A 14,186-nucleotide genomic window follows, 5' to 3' on the forward strand; every position below is an offset into this window, starting at 1 on the left:
TATAACAGCACAAGAAAAAGGTAGAAAAAATAACACAGAACAGTGTGTGATATCAAGGGTTAAGCGAGTTCAGTGAGTGCTTGAATTTTTCACTGTCATGTGCAATTCAAAATTTCAGACACACAGAAATATGTTTACGTTCGTACTCCTTGCGTAATAAGACTGCCAGAACTTCCACAATAGAAAGTAATTTACAACAAGCAAAGAGCAGAGACATACGCCTCGTTTTCAAGTCGTCATGCAAATGACATCTAGCACGGAAGAACGTGAACAAGCATCGTGTGTTAGCATCGTAAACTTCATACTAGGCAAGTAGCACACCACAATCCCGCGACAGCCGCTAATGAGAACAAAACGGGAGCACGTCTGTGAACGCGCAAATGGAGCCGCTAAGCCACTCTGCTCCTCCACCACCCCCGCTGCACGGCTGCACCACTCGTTTCAAGCACAGCACGCCAACCACACATTCAGCGCAGAACAGTGGGCCGTCGACGCAGTCGTATTTACATGACTTGTAGCGAGCAGCACATCCCTCGATGTCCGTTAAGCACAGTCGGACACGACGACGCTACATCGCGGTTCGTAGTACTTCGCTGCCGAGGCGCTAGGCACATTTCAATGGTCAAGGAAGCACGGGTCACACAACGTAGATTCTGTACTGACAGAGCTCACCGAGGCGAAAGCCGCACTGCCGCACCACCACTACACACGGCTTTCCGCCAAGTAACACAGAACCGACAAGCAACACACAAGCAACGCTAGCATAATCACATAAGCAGCGTTGAACAACGCGCGGTCCGGCTGCGTCCGGCGCGGGTAGCCACCTTAGCGCGGGTCAGAGAACGATCATGCCGAGAACGAACACGCCACGGCGTGGCGCCACCATCGTGCTTTCTCAAAAATACCTAAACAATCCCGTCCCTAGGCACCTAGGATCAGGTCACGTGAGGGATTTTTTTTACGACATTTTTGCACGCCAACACTCTAAGACATGCTCTAAGAAAAGTTTAAACCCTTTAGAGTGCCGCTTCTGCCACACAACGGCTAGTAATCGCCATCTGCCTTGATGCGTTTCATTTCTTTAACGCTGTGAGCCCGGTACTTCCAGTAACGAACGGCATGCGCGTTATCAGCATGATAGCATTCCCGACAGGAAAGTAACGGGCGCGGCGTTTTCAAGAAAGGAAACTCATCAAGGCAGATGACGATTGGCAGAAGGGGCACTCCAAAGGGTGTAAACTTTTCTTATATATACACTCTTAGAAAAATGTACACCCTTTGGGGCTTATCTTGTCCCACAACGATAATCGTCATCTGTCATGCCCGCGTTTCCTTTCTCTAACGCGGCGAGCCCGGTACTTCCCAGTCAGGAACGGCGCCGCGTTATCAGTGTGACGCAGCATTCTCTACAGGAAAGTAGCGAGCGCCGAGTTTTCAGGAAAGGAAACGCAAGCAAGGCAGATGACGATTATCGTTATGGGACAAATTTACACCCCAAAGGGTGCAACCGTTTTAAGAGTGTAGAGTGAACGCGCATGCCGTTCGTTCATGAAGGAAGGACACTGAGGATAGAGGCTCTACCCAATGCAGTGAGAAACTCTATCACAGAACACCTCTACCCTATGCCCTACCCCATAGAGTTTCTAATAATACCCTAGAGGGAAATGTGGCGCTAGTGTCTACGGGGGCTCTCATGAGCGTTGCCTCAACCTACATGGGAATGATGGGAAGCACAGGCTTCGGATTGACTTCGATCTTTAGACTAGTGAAGTTTGCTTGCGGCGCATTAAACGAAGCTATACACAAATATTATCGCGTAAAAACTAATTTTATTTCTGCAGTATGTCATATAATGTACAACACGCTACATAAACTTTGTATGACTGTGAGATGGAAGCACGGTTTACTCTGGTTTATCACCAGGACACACCAGGGTATGCATTCTTGTGCGATTCTGTTCCCGATTTAACGCCAGAGAATAATTATTTATTTATTTTTGCAACAGCTATAACAACTGTGCATTTACTTATATAAAAATACTCATCAAGTATTTATGGAAATAAAAATGTTGTATTGTGAGAAAGTTTTGCGCCCTTGAGCGGAATGCTGCAAGTGTCGTCTGCTACGACACCTGCTCGTTGCAAACGCGAGACATTTCTCGCAGACGACAGGCACTTGCGAACTCTCTCGCTCTTTCGAAAGGCTACGTCAGCTGTCACGATTGCTGAACGGCTTCAAGTACTTTTAAGCACATCTGCTGCAGTGCTAGCTAGGACGCTGTAGTGGCCTCCTACGAGTATATGCTTCATCATGCTTTATATTGACGTACTGCTTCCGAAGCGTTATGGCGTGGCTTTGAAATTACCCATTTTGCGACCCTAGAGTACAGCCAGGAAGCAGCAACCTGTCCTACCACAAGTAAGTTTGTGTTTTCGAAGTCCTAAAACACGCATTTCAATGCGTGTTTTAGGAGCAATGCATGACGCAATGCAAACGAGCAATGCAAACGAGCAATGCATGATGAAGCCCTCAATAAAATTTTATTGTCAAGCCACTAGAAGTGCAACTGTATATGTCTTGTATCAGTAGTGCCTTCTTTTCCCTATTCTGAAGTTTCATAAAGCACGTAACGCTACAGCGCCAACACACTTAACAAACCAAAGTCCAAACGCTCAAAACATGTTCTTTCAACGTTTACGATGCCGTCGCTTTCTCGTCAGGATTTCGACACCACACCGCGACACAAACATCGTCTCAGTCGCTGGCCCAGCGCGCTATCGCCACTTCGAGCAACATAACAGAGAGGTTTGCGTTGCACTGTCCCACTGCAGGTTATAGCAATTGAGCTTGAAGCGAAACGAAAACTTAAAAAAAAAAATGCTTGTAGACTGGTTCGCCAGTCAATAGAACGCCAATCCGAACCCTGTACTTCCCATCATTCCCATGCTGGTTGAACGATCGCAGCGCCAGATTTCCCTCTAGGTATACTAATATGAAACTCTATGGTTATCGGAACCGGTTCGTGCGACGTGTACGCAGACTTCCTGTGTGGTCCGCCGCGGAGCGTTTTTGCGCTCCGCTGGCCGATTCGGATTTGAGAAACCCGAGCGCTCGCTCGAGGATTTCGGCGGCCGCTCCAGATCGACCAGTGAAAAACGCCATTAGAAACTCTGAGTCGACACGCCGTTTCTATCAAAGGTTCCTATCGGTTCCGTTTTAGATTCACTCCGATAAACGTTCGCACACATAAGTTCGCAATATTGACTAATTTCCAAAAATTTCTATAAATTTGTGAGTGCGTGTTACAGGTGTGAAACAGCAGGGCAAGCAGGGAAAGTATTCTTGGACGATAACTTATGGCGATATACAATTGCCCTTGCGTGACGTAGTGCTATACCAGCCAATCAGCTTACCAAGTTTTTGTTAACCAGCCAATCAACGTGCGCCTGATGGCTGGTTGATTGTACTAGAATACCTCCCCAGGCATTGCCCCAGGTTGCCTTCACGTCATTACTCGTTTTTTCTGATCGTTTTACAGCGGTTCAATTGAGGTGTTTGAATCGTTCCACGTGCACCATTGCACTGATGCACCTTACGGGATTTCCGATTTACGTGTGCGCCTACTTGTAATACATGTAACTGAGTTGAGCCGAGGCCGTACGCGCAGGTGGGCCGGACTCGCGCATGACACGCGTCCGTTTCGTGTGCCGTGTCTTCGTTGCGCGACTTGCCATATAACAGCGCTTCCAAGCTTGATACATCTTTTCGTGCACTCCGTCCAGGTGACTCCGTCTAACATCAAATTTGCCAACATTGAAGAAATATCTCGCTGTCTGTGATCAGTCATGACCGGCATCAGGAAGGACGAAGTTTTACTTGTCGGGTCTAGTGCTGCCGTCGCTGAACAAATCAAAACCGGTATGTGGCTGAGTCTTCTCCCCTGCGTGTTTTTGCTGCTAAGCAGATGACGAGGGGATACCCTCAGCTGTGGGATCATCAAGTACCTGCGCGTAAAAAAAAATAAATAAAGAGAAGAATGGACGGAAGTAGAAGAGATATACAGCGCTGTGTAATGTCTCTTCTACATTCATCCCTTATTTTTTATGCGTTGGTGTTTGGCAATCAGGAATAACGAACTATCTCGAATTTCAGCTTTAGTGCAGATGTGGGAACAAAAAAAGAAGGGGGGGGGGCGGAGGCGGGTTGTTGACGTCGGGAACTTATAGGGGTTCGTCTTCATTAAACCGCTGTTGTGTAACACACAAGTGATTTGTTCAGTTATTTGCCCTTCCCCGTACGTCAACCCCGTTTATTGCTATAGCAATTACATGGACACCGAAAGGAAATTTTCGCAAATATTTAAAAATTCAGTATGTGCGCGGTGGACTGGCTTCCATGCCAGAGAGCAGACTAGGTAATGTTGCGCACTTTCTATAAACAGATGGTGCGAGAGAGCGGGAGCACAGGCAGCCAAAAAAAAAAGCGCAGTTGCCGCAGGAGGAAGTAGCCGTAAGATGGGAAATATACCGGGAGAAAAAAATATATGGTTCAAATACTGGTACAAGCAAAGATAAAAGGTGAAAGTGAACGTTGGTTGTCAGAAATGCGTGAGAAAAAGCGTGAGAAAGCCACACCAAGAATATTTTGGAACCACATAAAATTATTTGGCAGGAAGCCTGGAACAATACAACATAACCTAGACAAACATGGAAACAAACTGGAAGGGGACATGGCATTAAATTACATCCAAAAAATAACAGCCGAATCTTTCCAAGGCAATGACAAGGTTGTAGTTGAGGAAAAAAGGGGCGTCAAAGAGAACCAGATTGAAAAGGAGCTGGTGCTGACAAATTTCAACTGGAAGAAAGCTGAAGGGAAAATTCCAAAGTGCACAGCCACAGGTCTAGACGAGTTACCCATTAGGCTGATTAATGAACTAGGACCAAAAAGTAAGGAAGCTCTGTTGAAAGCAATAGAAGAAAGTCTAAAAGTAGACGAATACCAGACAGTTGGCAACAAAGTAGAATGAATTTAATTTATAAAGGCAATGGGGAGAAAGATAGAATTCACTCCTATAGACTGTTGACCATTACATCGGTAATATACAGGTTACCAATGCAGGCTGCCAGTATGGGCAGAGAATAATGGCATTTTTGGGGAACTTCAGAATGGCTTCAGAATAGGTAGGCATTTGGATGATAACTTATGTGTCCTTACTCAGTGTATTAAAATATGAAGAGTAGAAAGAAGACCGTTATATGTAGCCTTTTTATACATTACAGGAGCATATGACAATGTAGACCGTAGCACTTTGTGGGATATTGTAGAAGGGGAAGGCTTAGGTGACAATTGTCTACAGCTTTTGAGATAGATTTACCTAGAACAGACCGTTTGCGTTGAATGGAAAGAGAAGAAGAGCGAGGAGAAAGTTGATATCAACAAAGGACTGAGGCAGGGGTGCCCTTTATCCCCACTGCTGTTTATGATGTACGTGGTGAGGATGGAAAGGGCACTAGAAGAAAGTGATATCGAGTTTAATCTCCTATCCAAACAGGCAGGTACAGTAATAGAGTAGCAGCTTCCAGGTTCATTTTATGCGGGTGACATTATGTTGCTTGCTAACAAGCAAAGAGATATGCAATATCTGGCTAATATCGCAGGCAGGAATGTGAAAATACAGGATGAAAATATAGTGTTAAAAAAAATCAGGTTATATGGTTTTCAATGAAAACAGTGAATAGACAGTTTCAATACAGGGCAAGGAAATGCCTTGAGTAAAAGAATACAAATGCCTTGGTGTATGAATAAACGAAGGCAATTGATTGAACGCAGGTAAAAACAATAATAGCAAAGGGGAAGAGAAATGCAACCGTGATGTAACACAGAGTGCCATGGGGATACAATAGGTAAGAGGTGTTTTGCAGTACATAGAAAGGTGTAATGGTTCAAGGACTTAAATTCAGAAGTGCATTATTCAAAAGACTAGCGCAAAATAGCAGGGACACAGCGAAGACGACAGGACGAACGCTAATGTCTTCTTTGTCTGTGTCCCTGCTATTTTGCGCTAGTTTTTTTAATAATGATGACACACCAACTAGCCCAACTTTCTGCCTTGATCGCTCAGAAATGCAGTTATTTGCTTGAAGTCATGGGGTACAATCAGGACTCTATAGCAACCAAAAATTAATGGGACGCCGCACATTGGCCGCTCACTGGAAGACTACAAGTGAAGCTGGGCAGGGTGATATGGGCTGGACAAATTTGAAGAGAGGGAAGCTCGCAGTAAAATTGAGTGTGAAGAACGGCTGAGGAATATGGAAGAAAGTAAATGGGCTGGGAGAGTGTTCAGGTATCTATCTGTACAGGAATGACACTGATTAACAGTGGAGGAAAAGAACTAGCAAGCTTACCAGAAAGTGTGTGACTGGTATGGTAATCAGCGTGCCAACACTGAACATCAAATGCAAAGTCGGAGAGGCTGAGGTAATCTCATGGGTGGCACCAATGGAAAAGAAACCTGCTATGAGTAACTAGGTAAGAGGAAAGAACAAAATAAGGAAAGAAACAAGTTATGATAACTCAAATGGAAGCTCATTACTTTTCAAAGCGAGATCAGGATGCCTTAGAAATCGCATTTATAAAGCGAGATATAAGAAGGAAGAAGAAGTATCTGCTTGGTGCAGTAAAGCTAGGGAAACGATGGAGCATGTTTTATTAGAATGTGAAGATATCTGCCCAATGGTCGATTTAGTAATCATTAACCTCCTTGAAGCCCTTGGGTTCAGCTAGAGCAGGGGGAAAGTAAACATTTCCGCAATAGAGATTAGTAAGAGGCAATTGGAAGATTGTTGGAAGAAAAGTAGGGAAACGACAAACAATGGGGGCATAAAAAAATAAAGTTCACAATAGGTGTTCAGAAACTTAGGTTATGGGATTCATCGTGGGTTTCTTTTCCCAGTTTTTTTTTTCTTTTTTAACATAAGTAGGACCATAGGCAGTATAATAGCAAAAGCTTGGCGCACAACCCACCGTCCCATTCCAAAGGGGACGCTCATAACATCCATCCATCAATCCGTTTTTAGGGGCCGTCCGTCAGGGTCCCGCCAGCTTGACCTATGTGCAGTAGGAAAGCACGCCAAGTATAATAAGTAATATAACGCATTCCGAAGCTTATTTTCCTGCATTTTCTTCTTTTTTTTTTCGAGGGCCTAGCATGGATTGTTTAAGCAGAGAAAAACATTGAAGCAAATGTCAGGCAGATGCCTCACGCAGCAGGTAGTATGTTAAATTACCTGTTGATGTAATAAAGACAATCATGAAATGAAGCTAGAAACACAAGTTCGAAACAGCCAAATGACTAACTAGACCTTTGTGAAATGACAGTGCTGGGGATTTGCAAAAAGACAGATTCTTAGAAATATCAGTGTAACATGCAGATGCCAAACCTTCACCATTTCTGGCTTGATATTGTGCTGCTGCTAGACGAAGTAAAGAGTGCTTTGTACAGTTGTGCTTGCAAAGATGTCCTTTCCTTTAATTTTGTTTTTTAGGAATCGTAACAGCCATATCCAAGGCACTTTTTTGCGTTTAATAGTGGCTCCTGCAGATTAAATACCTCAAAGGACCTTCGTCAGCATTTATTGATTTTGTGTATTGTGCGCATAGTATATATCCCGTACTGTTGCAAAGATTTGAACACCTGCATGCTGGGAAACCCACATTTGCTGTTATACGAGGAATTGGTTCAAGTGTCTTCTTTAGCCATGAACAAATAAGTGCCCGTCATCAGTCATCAACCAAGTTTTGAATTTTCATTTTCTCTAGCCACCTTCAGATACAAACATTTTTAATCATGCGTGGTTACTTGCACAGTTTCTAGGAGAGGAGGGTGAGCCTGTCGTTGCGAAGTACACACAATGGGCGTTCAGGCATGTCCCTTGTCCATGCCAAAGAGTGTATTCACGATAACGGAAGTAGTAAAGGAATAGTATTTGAATTGAACTTCTGTGATTTGATGCGACAACCTCTATCCACTAAATCACGTGATTGTTTTGGGGGTACCTATGAGAGTAAAGGCATTTACTGAACAGATATAACATCAGTGCTTGCAGATGCACCCTGCGTGCAGACACTACAGAGAGAACTGTAGAACAAAAAAATTTTGTTGACATAGTAATGCATAAGAATATACTTGAGAAGTGTTGAAATTCGGCCTTGTTGGTACGACATACTGCAAGTGAAGGGCAAAAGAAACAGGGATAGATGGAGTACATCAGTGCATGGGTTGCACCCTCCATCCATCCCTATTTTTTGCAGTTCACTTGCAATAGGAAAATACCTTTATGCATTGTAACAGTACTATTGTGCTGTGCTGTCAATTCATTGCACATGACTTCGTGCTAGAAGTGTCATTTTCAGACCTAGTCTGTCAGCTAAAGGGATCAATCCTCCCTTGGGATTACATGCACTGTTCAGACGATCATCGTCTGTAGGGCAAAAAACAAGAATTTTTCTTTGCATGACACATACCCCATATTACAATGAGGGGCAATGCATTTTTTCCCCATTATGTGCCAAAACACTCTACACATTGCTGGGAAAGCATGCACAACACGACCATGTGCTCTCATTTTCCCTTTAACTCAATGTAAAAGACGGGCCCCCGTAGTCCCCCGCACTACTCGCACTATCTATTCGCCGAACACCACACACCTCTCATATTCTTCCACCGTGGGTATGTGTATGCTGTATGCTTATCCATGCCGTACATGCGGGTTATACTGCTACAATATTCAGTCAATAAATTTGCTCATACCAGGTCTTACGTTCATGACTAAATTATTCTTCAAAATTTTAAGCATGGCAGCCCACAAACAAATATGATAAAACATGAGATTAATGGCATGTGCTGTGAATGTTAAGTCTTCTCAGACTAATGTAATATTAAAAATACAAAACGATATTGGTGCTCAAACCTGAAAGGGATGTAATTTTACTGGCATGGCTCTTCACAGGCAGCATAGTGGCACCAGTGGGATGTCATTATAGGCCCTACACAACATGTTAAACCTTTTAAAGGAGCCAGAAAGTTTGGTGCACCCACGTATAGTTAGAACACCATTCAAGAAGTTCAAGGACAACGCTAAACTTTGCTATAGCAGTCAGTGCTTCGTCCTTCAGGTGAAACTGCAAATTTTTTCTAGCATGGTGTGAGATGTCTGGATACGTGATGTGTGTAATCCTTCTGCATATGCAGGAACGCAGCAGGCACTCAAGTATGCGTCTCTGGTGACATTGACAGTTCAAAATGCTGCTCTTAACCTAACCATGCGGATGGCTCGCACACAGAAGGACCTTTTCATAGCCAGTACGGCTGTTATAATGGCTGAAGTGATAAAGCTTGCAACATGCCTCATCATGGTACGTGTGGACGAAGGCAGCTTCCAGAAGTGGCGTTCTTCTATTCACCGCATTGTAGTGTTGCAGCCCGTGGATACACTCAAGGCAAGTGCACATACATGTGAGGTTGTATTGCATGAATAAGTTGTTTAGGAGCAGTTAATTGTGTTGTAATGTGCATTAAAAAAATGAAATGCAGCTATTTCCTTGTGGGCAAGGTAAGGAAGATCTTTTTCCGGGATTACGAACTTTGTGAACAAGCTAAAACTTTTCTTTTTTCAGTACAGAATTAGAATTGAGAATTGAGGAATGGATCTAATGCTGGCACCTTTGGCTAACACCTTTCAGCCTTTTCAGGAGCTCTCAGAACAGCCTGACAGTGCATTCAAATAGTAATGACTACAGAAGCAGCTAGACACTTTACTTATTGGTTCCAAGGAAAAAACAAGAAAATGAAACAAACATATTTTTTCTCTCAGCACATTAGGCATGTGGAATAATTTTGCCTGAGGCTGTTGTTTTACCATCTGACAACCTTTTTGCCTCAAGACTCAGCTGTCAGAACATGCTCATCATGAAACAGTTTGTCAGCAGCCTGTTATGTTTTGCTTTATGCAGATTTTGTATTTTACTATGCAGTTACAAGTGTATTTTGTTTCGCTGAGAATGAATTGCTAATGTGCTCCTGTTGTAATAATGCCCTCTGTATAAATGTGGTTGAGCAAATAAGTCAAATGCTACTTTGTACCTTTGTTCTGTATTTATTTATTTATTTATTTATTTATTTATTTATTTATTTCGCATGCTTCGAAGACTGAAAGACATTAAAGATAAGAGTAGAGTAAAGAAATGTAAGGATACTAACAAAAATATTGTCACATACGAGTTTGTGCCGCTGTGGACGAAAGGACATTGTGAGGTGAAGAGGAAGTTGAAGTGTCTCGACGAGCGGTAGATGGTGGTACCCTGACTACTGAGCTACAACCTCGTTGCTGTATATATTGTAAATACATATATTTTATTCCCCTGTAACATTTTGGTGGATCTGCGGGGTACTCTCGCCACAAGCTGGCCCTGGATCTTTGCAGCGGGCATCACGTCAGTTCCGCTGATATGGCTGCTGACGATGCCTCCGCCGCTGACGCTCCCTCTATCTCTCAGACACCAGCGGAAGTAGTGCTAACCCAGCTACGTCACCCGGGAATATTCATCGGCACTGGCAAGGTTGATGTCTAAGACTGGCTCACGTCGTATGAACACGTCGGTAAGCACAACAAGTGGGATGCCACACTTTTGCTGGCCAACGTGATCTTTCACTTGGGAGGAACCGCGAAGGTATGGTTCGAGATGCATGAAACTGACATTATAAGTTGGCACGCCTGCAACAGAAAGCTATGCGATCTTTTCGGAAGACCTGTAGGATATCAAATGGAGGCCAAGCAAGAGTTGGCGTCTTGTGCCCAGACGTCAACCGAATCGTACGCCGCTTATACTCAAGACATTCTGGCTCTCTGCCATAAAGCGGATGCGGAAATGCTGGAGGCCGATAAGGTCAAACACATTTTGAAGGGCATCGTGGACGATGAGGTCGACCTCCTGCTTTGCAGGAACTGCTCAACGGTTGAGTCCGTCATTAAGGAATGCTGGAATTTTGAGCAAGCGAAGAGCAAACGCATCATACAACACTTCGACCGACTTCCTAAGACGGCTGCCACTTCCTCCTGCAACGACCCTCTGGCGTCACGTTCGCCTACTACGCCAAGCATGACGCAGGTCATCCGTCGCGAACTTGAGGCTATGGCTCCAAGTTCTCACTGCCCCCATATGCGTGACAACATGACCATCTCGCTTATTCAAGCTGTTGTCCGCCAAGAAATTACAAACATGGACATCCAGTCTTCCGTCCACCCACGTCCGACCCCTATCGCTCCTCTCATTGCTTCTGCTGCACTTCGACACGTCGTTCCCGAATCGCTATTTGAACCCCTCTGAGTGGCAAACACTGGATGGCAGGCCAATTTGTTTTACTTGCTCTCTGGCCGGTCACATCTCCCGCCACTGCCGTAGTAGCCACTGGTACGCCTCGCCTCGACTATATGCTTATCGCCACTTCGACCAAGACCCCCTGCCTCTGTCGCCCCTCTCTAAACCATATCATGCCGGCCTTCCACCTCGGGGAAACACCACTAGCCGCTCGCCCTCGGCGCAGCACCGTCAGTCCCGTTCGCCCACACCTCGTTGTTCCTCGTCCCCGCCCTACACGGGCCACTTCTCGGGAAACTAAGCAATGCAGCAACTAAGAGCAAGCAACTAAGAGAGCAGTAAATGGGATATAATAGGGCTCAGTGAAGTTAGGAGGCCAAAAGAAGCATATACAGTGCTAAAAAGCAGGCACATCCTGTGCTACCGGGGCTTAGTGGAGAGGCGAGAACTAGGAGTCTGATTCCTGATTAACAAGAATATAGCTGGTAACATAGAGGAATTCTATAGCATTAACAAGAGCGTGGCAGGTGTTGTTCTGAAACTTAATAAGAGGTACAAAATGAAGGTTGTACAGGTCTACGCCCTTACATCCAGTCATGATGACCAGGAAGTCGAAAGCTTCTATGAAGACGTGAAATCGGCGATGGGTAAAGTAAAAACAAAATACACTATACTGATGGGCGACTTCAATGCCAAGGTAGGCAAGAAGCGGGCTGGAGAGAAGGCAGTGGGGGAATATGGCATAGGCACTAGGAATAGCAGGGGAGAGTTACTAGTAGAGTTTGCGGAACAGAATAATATGAGGATAATGAATACCTTCTTCCGCAAGCGGGATAGCCGAAAGTGGACGTGGATGAGCCCGAACGGCGAGACTAGAAATGAAATAGACTTCATACTCTGCGCTAACCCTGGCAGCATACAAGATGTGGACGTGCTCAGCAAGGTGCGCTGCAGTGACCATAGGATGGTAAGAACTTGAATTAGCCTAGACCTGAGGAGGGAATGGAAGAAACTGGTACATAAGAAGCCGATCAATGAGTTAGCGGTAAGAGGGAAAATAGAGGAATTCCAGATGAAGCTACAGAACAGGTATTCGGCTTTAGCTCAGGAAGAGGACCTTAGTGTTGAAGCAATGAACGACAATCTTGTGGGCATAATTAAGGAGTGTGCAATAGAAGTCGGTGGTAACTCCGTTAGACAGGATACCAGTAAAGTATCGCAGGAGACGAAAGATCTGATCAAGAAATGCCAATGTATGAAAGCCTCTAACCCTACAGCTAGGATAGAACTGGCAGAATTTTCGAAGTTAATCAACAAGCATAAGGCAGCTGACATAAGGAAGTATAATATGGATAGAATTGAACATGCTCTCAGGAACGGAGGAAGCCTAAAGGCAGTGAAGAAAAAACTAGGAATTGGCAAGAATCAGATGTATGCGTTAAGAGACAAAGCCGGCAATATCATTACTAATGTGGATGAGATAGTTCAAGTCGCTGAGGAGTCCTATAAAGATTTATACAGTACCAGTGGCACCCACGACGATAATGGAAGAGAGAATAGTCTAGAGTAATTCGAAATCCCACAGGTAACGCCGGAAGAAGTAAAGAAAGCCTTGGGAGCTTTGCAAAGGGGGAAGGCAGCTGGGGAGAATCAGGTAACAGCAGATTTGTTGAAGGATGGCGGGCAGATTGTTCTAGAGACACTGGCCACCCTGTATGCGCAGTGCCTCATGACTTCGAGCGTACCGGAATCTTGGAAAAACGCTAACATAATTCTAATCCATAAGAAAGGGGACACCAAAGACTTGAAAAATTATAGACCGATCAGCTTACTGTCCGTTGCCTACAAAGTACTTACTAAGGTAATTGCAACCCCGCAGGGGCGTCTGCGTCAGCAGGCGTTTGGTGTGTTGCGACACCACGTACCCGAGCACACGAGGGTTGGACCCTCCCGCGTGTAGCCGTGCGCGGCTTAGCCGTGTCCGGGGAAAGGGGGATCCTGGAGGTTGAGCCGATGCCGGGTGTTCGGACCTTTAAGGCCCCCCGGCGGAGGCAACACACCTCTTTGGCTTCTGCTTCACGTAGACGGCACCCCCGGACTGACCCACCCGGGGGAAATCGGCAGTCGCCTTTTCCTGTCTCTCTCTCCTGAAACCTTCGTCTTTCCCTTCCACTTTTAGTACTTTCCTGTCTCCTTCTCTCTTCTATTTACTTCCTTCTTCTTGGTGGCAAGGGTTAACCCTGTGTGGCTATCCAACCTTGGGTACACCATATTTGGTTATAGTGGCGGCGTACGACTGGTGTCGTGCAGACTTGTATGCAAGCTCTGCCGCGTCCCCGCGTTGGGCTCCGTGGTGGGCGGTCGGCGCTGTTGCCGAATTTTTATATATCTTCATGGAAACTGGTTTCCCCAAACTACCTGATCGCCCTCAGAAACGAGGGCGCACTGAAGATGTCTTTAAGTTTTTTGGCAATCGTACACAGAACTTTCCCCGCTTTCATGTCATCCACTCCGATAAGCCTGAGAAGACTGTAAGAATGATCTCACCTTTCGTTGTCTCGAAATCTCTGACAGAAGTTTTTGGTCCCGGATACAAAGCATCGAAAATGGCTAGCGGTGATCTTCTCCTAGAGCTCCGCGATCAGAAACAATTTGAAAAACTGTCCAAACTTGTATCTTTTGGGGGTGTTCCAGTCACAGTGACCCCACACCGTACCATGAATACTACCCGTGGCGTTGTATCGGATGCTGATCTGCTTGAATTGTCTGAAGCTGAACTTCTAGAGGGTTGGAATGATCAGAAC

At 45.1% G+C, this 14,186-nt stretch overlaps 1 protein-coding gene across 6 annotated transcripts in view; it reads left to right on the top strand.

The window, feature by feature from the left end:
- The first annotated feature begins 2,212 nt into the window (after positions 1 to 2,212).
- The window catches only part of LOC142586054 (UDP-galactose translocator-like), a 116,787-nt gene continuing 104,813 nt past the window's right edge, over positions 2,213 to 14,186 (top strand). Inside the window, exons 1-3 of one of the 6 annotated variants that reach the window (XM_075697310.1) lie at positions 2,221 to 2,418; positions 3,783 to 3,918; positions 9,257 to 9,504. In XM_075697310.1, the coding sequence (XP_075553425.1) occupies positions 3,846 to 3,918; positions 9,257 to 9,504 (321 nt within the window). In that variant the 5' untranslated portion in view covers positions 2,221 to 2,418; positions 3,783 to 3,845. Of the gene's footprint in view, positions 2,419 to 3,118; positions 3,199 to 3,475; positions 3,919 to 5,832; positions 5,907 to 9,256; positions 9,505 to 14,186 lie in introns of those variants that run through there. The other 5 variants (XM_075697311.1, XM_075697313.1, XM_075697309.1 and 2 more) reach the window with 5 other exon arrangements.

The sequence above is a fragment of the Dermacentor variabilis genome, chromosome 6 (genome assembly GCF_050947875.1).
Source record: "Dermacentor variabilis isolate Ectoservices chromosome 6, ASM5094787v1, whole genome shotgun sequence".
NCBI lineage: Eukaryota > Metazoa > Arthropoda > Arachnida > Ixodida > Ixodidae > Dermacentor > Dermacentor variabilis.